The 13,149-nt window shown below is 39.6% G+C and overlaps 1 protein-coding gene across 1 annotated transcript in view; it reads right to left on the bottom strand.

Moving 5' to 3' along the window:
* The window catches only part of kcnh1a (potassium voltage-gated channel, subfamily H (eag-related), member 1a), a 229,257-nt gene that overhangs the window by 145,685 nt on the left and 70,423 nt on the right, over nt 1-13,149 (bottom strand). The window contains exon 8 of the mRNA XM_048601104.1: nt 2,040-2,239. Within this exon, the coding sequence (XP_048457061.1) occupies nt 2,040-2,239 (200 nt within the window). The remainder of the gene's footprint in view (nt 1-2,039; nt 2,240-13,149) is intronic.

Here is a 13,149-nt window from a genome sequence, read left to right as displayed (position 1 = left end):
GGCCAAAGGTAAGCTTTATGGCCTTATAGTTGCTATTATAGCTCAAGCTAATATAAACTTGGGCTACCACATGAGAATATTTTGAAGTGCAAAACTTTTACTCAAAGACACATACGTGTTTTCAGAAGTTTCATTTTATAACTTAAAGTATGTAACACACCCATGTGTATGGCTATTTTTATTGTCATTTAATTTGTTCCAGGTTACACATCTTCTTGTCATTAAAGGCTTTGGAAAATATTCAGATGTATTAGTTTGGATGTTTGGGATGATATTTAATCACTAGGAGGTGACACTAGTGCAGATGCTAAAATTGTACATTGGTAGATAAAGATCAATGGAGTTGGTAAGCAATAGGGGGAAAGCTCTTATAAAAGGAATGGTCTTATCAAGTAATTGGCATGTCAAAGAATGAATCAAAAGACGGTAGGAAGTGTTATCAGTAAGATGACCATTCCTCTTAAAGAAATCAGTCACACACTACTAGCCAATTCAAGATTGACCATGAACAGATCATGCAATGTTCATGCATTAATAAGCCAAACAGAATTCAAGATGTCTCTGATCATGAACAGAGGTAGTGGCTAGCAAGGGTTAATAAATGATTATTCTTAGTGTCTTAGTGCAAGTAAAGGAAGACTGAAAAAAGGAGAACCTCAGTCAATAAACAAGAACAAGCGACCTGTGCCCAGTCAATCTTTGTAGCAAAGTGGTATTCTGAAATTATTCTTTTGTACTTGTTAAGATAAACTTAATAAAATCAGCAGGATTCATGAAAATATTTGTACCTGGAATGGGTCTTGCAACTGATCAAGACTAGGAAACCTTTGGACTGGAACATTGGAGGTTGTGGATTGACCTTAAGGAGGCTTATAAAATTATGAGAGATACAGATAAGATGAATGGCAGGTGTCTTTTCCATAGGGTGGGGCATTTCAAGACTAGAGGGCATATTTTATAAGTGAAGCAGAAAGATTTTAAAAAGGCATGAGGGACAACTTTTTTTACACCAAGAATGGTTCATGTGTGGAATGAACTTCCAGGGGAAGTGGTGGTTGCAGGCTCAGTTACAATGTTTAAAAGATATTTAGATAAGTGCACGAATAAGAAATGTTTGGAGGCATGTGGACCAAGCACAGGCAAGTGGGACCAGGTTAAATCAGCAGCACGCACTGGTTGGACCAAAGGGTCTGTTTCCATGCTGTATGACTCTATGACTGGTTCTCTCAAACTCCAACTGTGATTGACCTAGATCTTATGAACATATGAAACAGGAGCACAAGTAGACAGTTTGCCCCATCGAGCCTGCTCCACCATTCATTAAGATCATGGCTGATCTATTTGTGTTTCCAAATCCACATTACCATCTACCCTCAATCACCCTTGCTTCTACTGCCTAACAAGAATCTATCAACCTCTGCCTTAAAAATATTCAATGATCCCATCTCCACCTCCTTTTGAGTCAGAGAGCTCCAAAAGTGCACAATCCTCTGAAAGAAAGCATTTCTCCTCAACTTTGTCCTAAAATAAACTCTAATTTTCAAATAGTGCCCCCAATTATTGACTCACCCACAAGAGAAAGCATCCTATTCACGTTCACTTTGTAAAGACTTTTCAGGAGCTCATACACTTCATTCAAATCACCCCTCACTCTAAACTCTGGTGGAAACAAACCAAGCATGTCAAAACTTTCGTTATTAGACCACCAACTCACTGCAGGTATCATGATAGTAAAGCTCCTCTGAACTGCTTCCAATGCATTTACTTACATCCTTTCTTAAACAAGGAGGACAAAACCAGACACGGTTTTACAATTAAACTTAAAGTGAACCCCAAATTCTTACACTTAAACAATGCACTACTCCCTTAGCACACTGGCAGAATGGCAAAATACATGTGTACTCAAGTTCTAGAGTGACATTTGAACCTATGGACCAAATCTAAAGGTCAGAACACCACCAAGAGAAGATTACTTTATGTCAAAAGATTCTAAAGAACCACTGGAGAAGATCAGCGTATGTTCTTTTCAGTTTCTATACCTTTTCTGTGTCAATTCCTTTAGACATTGACCATGTAGAAACAATGTAGTCCATGACACGCTCGCTGAGGCCCTTGGGCACCTGATAAAGTTTCAAAAAGTCTCGGACACAGTTCAGCATCTCGTGGTATCTGTTGCTATTAGCATACATTTGCTGGAAGATCGTCGTCACATTACCAAAGATGGTTGCATACAGGAGAGCTGCAAACAAGAAAAGGACAGATCAGATTTTATCTCCACATTAACAGCTATAAAGTGAATGTAAAGTTGAAGAAAGAGCAAAGGATGGAATTTTTTCCATTTTCAGTGAAAGTATTTTGTTGATTGAGGTTTGTGACGCCCAATCCCCCATGGCTCAGAACTACATTTCTCTCAAAATCTTCACTCTTCACCTTATTAGTTACACAACATGGCTATTTACAACTAAAATTGTAATTGAGTTAGGTCTTACAAACATATGAAATAAATACAGAAGTGGACTATTCAGTCCCTTGACGCTGCTCCACCATCCAAGAAGATCATTGCTGATATGTTTGTGCTGAATTCTGCATTCCCACCTATCCCTGAAAACTTCTGATTCTCTTGCCTAACAAGAATCTACCTACCGCTGCCATTCTCAGGGCATCACATGGCTGGAGATATAGATGTCCTTGCCATTGTTGGGACTTATGCCATTCATGCCACTGGCACCATGTTTAAAGCCCAGCTGCAAACCATTTCAAATGTTGCAAGTCAAGGACTGGACCTTATGCTCTGGTATGTGACCATTATCCCCGAGGACATGCCCCAAAAGAAGGGAAAGCTCACTCCCTACTTAATGGACAGGGAGTGGAGGTTTTGGTGGACAGGGTGATAGAGAGGAGGGCTTTTTTTTCATCTGCAGACTGCCACTGGAAGCCACACCCTTAGACCAAATCAGCTTGAAGTTAATGCTGAAGTCAATGAGTATAGGGTAAGACAGCAATGTGAAGTAAAGAGACTAGCTGACTCCAAGTCAGTGCAAAGTGAGTGAATACTAAGAAAGTAAGCTAAGAGCCATCGGAATCATAATGTACAGATAAATGAGATATGCGCGTGTGTCCCTGTGCACAAACGATTTGGCAGAAACATGTTATAGCTGTCCCTGAACTCCAAAGTAATGTGTTGAAGGGCTGAAGTGATTTGTGAATCGGCCTGAGACCAGGCACGATCATGAGTTAAGGCTGATGGCTTGCCAATGCCTATTTGCACGAATAAAGGGTCAAGGAGGATGGTAGCCATGGAGCATACAGGGACATTGATGTGAAGAAACAGTTAGATGGTGGCAGGGACAAGCAGGTTAGTGATTTCCACTATCCTTCGTGGGGAAGGAAAGCTTCCTAAACATTACATCTGAACAGCCGAGCTATAAGTTTATTGCTCTTGTTCTGAATCTCTCCGACTAGATGAAATAGTTTCTCTCTATCTATCATATCAAATCCCTCAGTCAACTATCTACGTCAGCTCAATCAACGCTTAATCTTTCGTGCTCAAACGTTAAGTTACACAACCTAAATCTGCATCACATCCTCTGAGATACCAGTAAATTCTGTTTGAGATGCAGAGCCCAGAAATAAATGCAGCACTCGCAGCACTCTGGATGCAGTCTAACCAAATATTAATACATAGCATAACCTCCTTCCCTTTAATTTCCCATGACAAAAAGAGTAAAATTCCATGAGTTTTTGGAATTATTTTTGTACTTGTGCACTGGCTTTTAGAGACTTCTGTGCACCTAATCCACACTGCTCCTGAATTTTCTTAGATCCATAATAAATAATTTTGCACTTCTCTGTATTAAACGCTACCAGCCATAACGTTATCCATTTGCTTAATCTATCACTGTCCATTTGCAACTTGCTGTTCTCTCCACCAGCCCTCCCTCTCATTTCCTCTCTCCTCACCACCGCCCCCCGCCCCGCCCCAACGTCAACTGCTTTCGTGGATATGAAGCTCTATTTCTAGGGCATTAGCCTAGGGAATCTAGAATACTAGTCCAGTGACAATACCATGACACCACCATCTCCCCTTCTTTGTGCCCAGCTATAACCTCTTTAAGGATCTATTCTAACACCTTTGCCATGATAAATGTCAAGCTAACTGGCCAATGTGTTTCCTGTTCTCCGCTTCCCTCACTTCTTCATTGGGAGATTATATTTACTCCTGTCCAATCTGATGGCATCTTTCCGGACTGTAGGAAATTTTATAAAATTAACACCAATGCATCTACTCCCTCACTGGTCAACACTTTTAAGACCATAGGAAGAAATTCATAAGAACCCAGAGAGCTGCCACTTCGCATCTCCATCAGTTTGTTTAGCATCAGTTACCTCATGGTTAAAATTTCACTAAGTTCCACTTTCCCATTATCCTGATTTACAGCTATTACTGAACTGCTTTTGTATCCTCTATAGTGAACACAGAGCAAAATATTTGCTCATTTCATTCACTACTTATTACCTAATATTAACTTCCCATTATCACTCTCTGGAGGACCAACACTCACTTTACTTTTTCTTTTTCTTTTTAAATTCTTATAGAAACTCTTGCTATCCATTTTTACATAACAAGGTGTAGAGCTGGATGAACACAGCAGGGCAAGCAGAATCAGAGGAGCAGGGAAGCTGACATTTTGGGTCTAGATCCTACTATCTCTATCCATTTTTACATTTCTAGCTACCATTCTCTCATACTCTAAGGTCTTCCTCCTTATTGAGTCTTTAGTGATCCTCATTATATTCTTACCCATCATCTGACCTACCACTCATCTTTGCACAATTATATTATTTTCCCTTAAATTTGATGCTTTCCCCAACTTTAGTTAACCACAGCTGGTGGGTCCTCCCTTTAGAATACTTAAAGATATATATTTAAGGGCCTCAAATGGCCCAAGGGCAGGCAAACCACTTGTAAAATACTCATGGAGATGGGTAGGTGATGGACATGGTGCTGCTGTCACAGCAGTTAATTTTACAGCTTACCATCCAGTCTCGACAGGCCATATAATTCCACCCATTGTCTTCAACTCTATCCTTACCCAAAGTCCATTTCCATTACGGGTCTTGAATACCAGCAACAAAATTCCTAAATGATTTTAACCTTATTAACTCAGAGCACCAATATAATAACCATAACAAATACTTCAGGAATATGTGAATGAACTACTCAAAACTTTGTCGTCACTGTCCTAACTCAGTAAGTTCCATTAATCTTTATGTTTGTGTTCAGAGACATATGCTGGCTCCTGATTAAACAAACCATCCTTTTTAAAATTCTAGTCCTTGTCTTCAAATTCCTCATGTGATCATCTCCCCCAGACATTGTTATCTCCTGCAGCCCTATAATCCTCCAAGTGCACATCTATATACCCCTTAAATGTTATGAAGGTTTCTACGTCTATGTCTATATCTAACACGTTTTATTTGGTGGAAGTAAATGGTAGATTTGGAGGGGTAGTTGTCCAGAGTGAAGACAAGCTCAGCCAGGCGGAGGATGGTGTTGGTGGATGGGGATTGGTTTGGCCTTAGTTCGAGGAAGAAACTGAGAGTTCTGAAACTATCCTGGTGGGGCTAGCATTGTAGAGGCAGTGAATTCCAGAGTCCCACCACCCTCTGGATGAAAGAAATTTCCTCACATTCCCTCTAAACCTGTTTCCCCTTAAATCAATGGTCCCACCACCCACACCCTCATGCTGTTCATTAATGACCAAAAGGAAAGGATTCCTTCCTGTCTACCCAATCAAGGCCACTCATAATTTTATGCACCTCAATCATGTCCGCCCTCAGTCTTCCCTGCTCTATAGAAAACGACTCAGTCTAGAATTGAGTACATTCCATCGAAAGATATGGAAGAAAATCACTGTTGTGTTCAGAGCCTTGGAGAATAAGAAGAGAGGAAGTAAAAGGACAAGTGTTGCACTTCTTAAACTTCCGCAGAAAGACGCCATAGGGAAGGGAGTGGGTGTTCAGGGGACGAGGGTGTCGTGAAGAGAACAGTACCTGTGAGAATCTGGAAGAGGAGGGCAGGGGAAGAGGTTGGATAGTCGCATCACACCTGAACTGATGACAATGGCAGAGGGTGGTCCTTGGAATACAAAGTAAGGTGATGTAGTAGTTGAAGACAAAGGAAACCCCATCATAGTGTTAGGAGGAAGGGGAAAGAGTGAGTGTAGAGGTGTATGAAATAAACTGGATATGTTGGAGGGTTCTGTCAACCACGCTCACTGGGAATTCTCAGTTGGGAAAAAAGGAAGACATGTCAGTACTGTCAATGTGAAAGGTTACATCATCAGGATGAATGTGACAGAGATGATCTGGGAAAATGGAGTGTAACCTTTACAGGAAGCAGGGTGTGAGGAAGTGTTGTTCAGATAGCTATGTCAGTCAATGAGTTTCTAGTGAACATTAGCAGATAGCCTGTCTCATGCAACAGAGACAAAGAAGTTTGGGAAGGGAAGGGTCCAAGATTAACCAGGTAAAGGTGATGGAAGAATGTAAAATGGAAACAAAGCCAATGACGTTTTTTCAGATAATAGCAGGAGCAAGAGGTGGCAATATGGTCATCAATGTAACTGAACAAACAGGTGAGATAGGGGGCCTGAGTAGGACTGGAAAGATGGCTGTTCCATGTTGCTCACAAAAAGGCAAACATAATAGGGACTCATGCAGGTATCCACAGGAACATACTTTATTTGGAGGAAGTAAATGGTGAATTTGGAAAGGTAGTTGTCCAGAGTGAAGACAAGTTCATCCAGGTGCAGTATGGTGTTAGTGAATGGGGATTGGTTGGGCCTTTGTTCAAGGAAGTAACTGAGAGTTCTGAAACCGTCCTGGTGGGGGATGGAGGTGTAGAGGGAGTGGATGTCCACAGTGAAGAAGAAGCAATTGATAACTTTTGAAATGACTTGGACATCAGAAGAGTCGTGGACATAGGTCTGAAGAGACTGTATACCGAGTCTGTATAATTGAGCTACTACCTGTCCTAATTAGATAATCTATCAGAGGAGCAACATCATCTTCTAAAAAAAATGCAGAAGGAACATGTAGCAGGTGGTTGAGCTGACCACAATTATAGGGAGCAATTAAAGAACCAGAAAGTGTGATGAAGCCACTTGCCACTGTTTTATCAATGCTGCAAGAGCTGGGTTGTGGTTACCGTTGCCACATCAAATGTACAGTATGATGATCTGAGACCTAAAGCAAATCATAGCTTTGACAGCAAAGGGTTATGTAATGGAACAATCTATTTATAAACCTTGCATTATATCATGACTAACTTAATTAAATATTCACAACTTAAATTAACGTATTTATCAGAAAAATGGCATACTTTATTACCCCCCTCAGCTTCTATAACAATCTCTATGAACAAACCATTTCAGCCTGATGGACTTTGTTTTTTATTTTATGGTTGGATTTCTGCTAAATGGATGGGCACTAAAAATGAGCAGGTTATTTGTGCACTCCGATCCAAACCATGCTCACATTTAGCCAGCAGTTTCTCAGGCATACTAAAACAGATGGGCATCACATAAACTTAGTATTTCAGTTTGCATTTACAGAAATTGGGACCAGAATGCAATTTTAGCCAGCACCTCAGCAGCTGGTCAGAGCACTTCCATCTAAACAGATGCATGCCCAAAGTTGGAAAAGGCACTATTAGGTTTAAGTCTAAACTTTCCCATAAGGAAGGTCATGGCCACTTCTGCTGCCAGACCCCATTCCATCCCAGACCGTCCAACCATAGGACCCTCTCAAAATCCCTCCTGCCATTTACTCAAATTGGATAGCAGCAGCAAGTATTTTGAATTCACATCTTAGGGAGTTAAAATCAACAATTTTATTCAACAATTTCAATCTCCAGATACAATAATTTTAACACTGCAAAACCAGTACTTCAACAGTTATGCATTTCTGCCCAGTACTTTAAATTCAATTGGTAGAATTTTCCATGCCTTCCCAGAGCTTTTAGAAGGGCAAGCAAGGGAAACTAATTGGGTAGGATGCAAAAATCCCATTCCTGATTGGCAGGTTTAAGATTTGCCATTATTGCTAAAATATTTTATTTTGTCAAAGCTTTTCATCTTGCACTCACCAGGACAAGCCACAAGAATACCAGGTCAAAAGGACACTGTTTGAGAGGTAGAGTACTGATTGGTTGGCAAGTGGACAACTTGAGCTATCCACGGCCACTGACTTCACCAGCTACCACTGTCAAGGCTGCCTTTGTCAGTCAGAATGGCCTCTTGTTTCGCTGTAGATGGCAATATGCCCTCGTCTGTTGGAGAACCTTTAGATGAGCCTCTAGGTAGGCAGCTTTACACTGTTTTTTGCCAGGTCTCTAATATCTCTCAGGGGTGGTGCAGGTGATAAGCAGAGGCTGTGACACTCCTGGGTTTCAGTAAATGTCCAGAAAATGGATACTTGTATATTGGAGCACAGAAGGTCCCAACGCTCTTCAGAATTTCTTGCCCGTAAAATTTGGTGTTTTACCCATGCTGAGAAAAACATAATTACACACAAAACCCAAACAAACTCCTGAATGGAAGACCCTCCCGCTTTCATGAAAGCCCCAATCAAGCAGGCTGTTTTCTCTGGATGGTGTTTCTTGAGTGTTGGAGCTGCAATCATCCACAAAAATGAAGTTATTCCATTAAAGTCCTGTCACGTGCCTTGTTGATGTTAGATAGGATTGGGGGTGACAATAGATGAGTTATCCTTGCAGAATTCCCAGCCTCTGACGTGCCCTTGTATCCACAATTTTCAATGGTACATCACTTTATGATTCTAATATAGCCTGTGCTCAAATGTTTGTAAAATCCTTTTAACCCATCTAACATGTTATATTTTTCAAATTTGTTGTGCTAGTTCTCATGGTCAGCATGTCTGTACCATGCCTATATGATCACAGCGTGTCGGAATCTCATAATCCATTTTGCCTCAAACCATTTGAAGCATGACACTTGACTGGAAGCATGTTCCTCCACTGTAATATAATAGCCGAATATTAACCCAGACACTAGTGCACGAAATGAATGTAATGTTTGCACACAATAAATATTTGCAATACATTTCTGCTGGATTCTTCATTACCACGATATCCACAATCAATTCCTTATATTAAGGGAACAACATGAGCATTGTCACATAATTAACAAATCCTGTTGGAGGGAAACTCACACCATAGTAGCAGCATTGAATGTCTATAAAAGACTCCAATAGCTTGGTCGCAAATATTTGGAAAATTGAAGACCAGCTGAACAACAGCTTTGGACAACAGAATATTCAAACAAATGAATAGATTCTCACTGTAAATAAGGAATTAACCAAAGTTAAATGTTTTGATCCGAGTGCAAATCCTTCAAGAGAAAATTTCTAAAGTTACCTTAATCAAAAAATAAATAAAACTAAAATAGTGAAGTGCACACTTCAGCTGGGACAGCAAGCAATTCCAGTGCAGCACAGAAAGCTGGAAGATTATAGTGGTCTGTTCCTGCTTTTGGTACTTAAGTAATATCTTTCATCAGTACAGCTAAGTTTTAATTTACACTGACACAATGTTAGGTACGCAGTTCTACAACTTTAGTTTGCCATCTGTGACACATGATCAAGAAATTAGGGAACTGAGCTTTTATTTTAGAAATTGATAGGTTAACCAAAAATTAATTGTGATGAATCAGTAAGGATATTTTCTTCCCAAAGGGGGAACTGTTGGAAATTGGGGTCCCTCTAAAACTGAATTTTTCTAATATTTACTATGAATCATGAGATTTTCTTTAACTGTTGCTACAGTTGTAACTAGCTTTCCAATTTTCTAACATATGGAAACAAAGGGAAGATCACAAGAATCACCAGGATCACCAAGGTAGCAATGTCCTGTTGAACTGACAACAATGACATATCTGCTGCCATATGTACACTGTTATCAAAGTATGGCTTGGGAAATAAGAAGATTTTATTCTATGGAAGTACTGTAAACTAACCCTCCCGTACAGTCATAGTGTCATAAAGTTGTACAGCACTGAAACAAACCCTTCGGTCCAACTCGTCCATGCCGACAAAATACCCAAATTAATCTGGTCCCACTTGCCCTGTATCGCTCTTAACCCTTCCTATTCATGTAACCATCCAGATGCCTTTTAAATGTTGTAATTCTACCCACCTCCACTATTTCCTCTGGCAGCTCATTCCATATATGCACCACCCTCTACGTGAAAAAGTTGATGAATGTGGGGAAGAGGACAATGGTCATTCCAAAGTCATGAGTAGGTACCTGTGATTATTGGCCAAAAGGGTTCAGAAAGGTGACTGACACAGCATAGGTTTCCAGCCCTCAAAATTAGATGTAATAACAGGGGCAAATGGAGATTGAGTTAGAGAGAGGGAGGCTAGCCAGGGTAACAAGTCACCACCTTCTTGGGAGGAGGCCAGGAGTTTCCCTATGTTGGCTTATGAGAAAAACTAAGACAGTTACCACTAAAGGCCATCTCAAAACTTCAGGGATTAACATCCCACAACTCCAAGTCATAGGAATCCAGGCATCTGCTTCTCCATTCTGCAGAATGGCTATGAGATTAGTAAAGCAATCTCATCTATCACCGCTTATATATTGCTTTCGTTGTCTAATTAAATAATTCATCACTTGTAAACTACTGCTTCTTTACAAACTAAATAAACCACTTGAAAATTGCTTACAAATTGTCAACTGCTGCACAAACCACACTCCTGTTGTAACCAATGTGAGGATCCCAAATGTATCCACCCCAGCAGTGGAGGAAGCCTTCATCTATACAAAATTCTATACACTCCCTGGACAAAAATGGGCATCAGGTCTATTCACTGTGTACAGGGAAGATTACTTCTCGAAATTTTCCATTCCTGATTAACTTAACTAAACATTAAGCATGACTGACCCTGTCGAGATCAGTACTGTTTTCAACTTATTCTGTGTACCAGTTAAATAGTCTTAATTGAGTTAAACACACTGGCAAACCACTTTAAGATATGCGGCATTAAGGAGGGAATGACCCATATCACATCGTCACCCTACCATCCATGTTCAAATAATCTAGCAGAATGGGTAGGACACATTATTAAATCAATGATCATTATGTATCAAGCAACAAAGCAAAATTTTTCATGCAACACCAATGAAGAAGGAATTATGACTCCCCCAGTATGACTTACATTCGGAAGGCAACGCAAATGACCTGACCCACTAACAAATTATCTAACCATCCTGAAGCACGGGACATTCTTCTTTAAAGTCAGAGAGAATGAAAGATACACAACAAGTGAGCAAGAAGAGAACCACAGCTATGCACTGGGCAGAGAGTGCAAGTTAGATATCCAAATACCTGGACAGCAGCAAAGCAACCATCCTAGATCATACAAAGGTATTACTGATCATAATACTACACTGCAAAGGAACAGAAGTTTCTTAATTATTGATAAAGGTTGTGTGCTTTACAATGTGATCTATTATACTGTATTACTTTTCTCCACAGTAGTGTTTTAGAAATCAAACAGAGAACATATTAGTTTAGATTAGTTTCTTTTTGGAACAACTGATTTCCAGCAAAAGATGGAAGCAGCAAAGTCCAGTAAAACTCCTATTATGCACATAATGGAAAGGCATTTCTTGGAGACTAATGGAAACTGTAGGCAACATAGCTTCATTTGACTTTAAATGGCTACAGCAATAATTGAGGCATGAGAATAAAGACAAAAACAATTTAAATTACAAATATTGAACTTACTTCTCCTTGGTCTGTAAACTTTTGTTGATTATGATTAAAGTTAGGGTTAGGGTTCAGTTGAGACAGTAAAACAAATTTGGATTTTCAGGCTGTGCAATGAACATTGTTGCACAAAAGTAAAAGTGGCAAGATATAGAAGTGTCCACAGAGGACATTCCTTTGCAGTAAGTTCTTGGAAGTTTGAGTTAACAATAGAGATAAAACACATTTTAAAATAAATGCTTCGAGTTCAGCTTGATACTTTATTTTGATTGTACCTTCAATGACAGTTGTGCATCATAATTAAATGATAGTCTTACCAATTAACTACCCTGTAAAATTTTAATGTATTCCAAGCAATGGCCTTTGGTAGGATTCCCAGTATATTTTTGCATAACATCTGCCATGTAAAAAAAGTTCTGATTGAACTGGCTGTCTCTAGGAAATACCTTTGAACCCTAAACTTGGTTAGATATATACAGCAGAGCTTTCTGTACATGTGTGTGGTGGGTTTTTTTTTTCATCCAACAAAAAGACCATTCCTAGGGAATTGACAAAGAAGTAACAGTACACCAAATAAGAAAGCTCGACTGAACTCATCTCAGAAACTCAGGCCATTTGGCTGTTTCAAGACTCAGTATTTACCACAGATCTTCCTCTTCTCCTCAATTATTCATGGGTCTCCAAACCACGGTTTATGCCAGGATTTAATACGTGGCAAACAGTGGAGACAAGCCCCAAGTCTACCTCACCAGGAAATGGGGATCAAAACTGATGCTATTGGTGTTGTCAGACCCACACACTAGCTATTTAGACAAATAATTAATCAGCCCCTTTCCCACAGATAATGGGACATTTATCAGAGAAATCATTTTGTAGCATAAATGTCCAACATATAGATATACTACTTCTGTTTAGTAATTGCCTTTTACCAATACTATTATTTTCATATACGTAACAGCTTGAATATAAAGTGCCTTAAACATAATAAGATACCCAAGGCATTTCACAGGACTATTATAAAGCAAGGTTTAAGACTTAACCAAAAAATACAACATTACAGCAAATGACCAAAACCCTAGATAAAGAGATAGGTTTCAAGGAATTTCTTAAAAGAGCAAAGGAAAGTAGAAAATCAAAGCGGTTTGAGTTGGGGTTGAGAGATAAATGACCACTCAGCTGTCCTGAATGAGCATTGCTAAAACAAACCAAGGTAAGTGGTATAGTGGAATGCACTCAAAATTGATGCCTTCAAGCCAAGCTGCACAGATGGCAACAGTTTTTCAATGACTCTCTTAACACCAACTCAGTGAGCAAGAACTGGATGTGCTTACCAAATATCTAAATCTTATAAATC

Source organism: Rhincodon typus, chromosome 9 (genome assembly GCF_021869965.1).
Source record: "Rhincodon typus isolate 14 chromosome 9, sRhiTyp1.1, whole genome shotgun sequence".
Classification (NCBI taxonomy): Eukaryota; Metazoa; Chordata; class Chondrichthyes; order Orectolobiformes; family Rhincodontidae; genus Rhincodon; species Rhincodon typus.
This window is presented reverse-complemented; position numbering and strand designations above follow the sequence as displayed.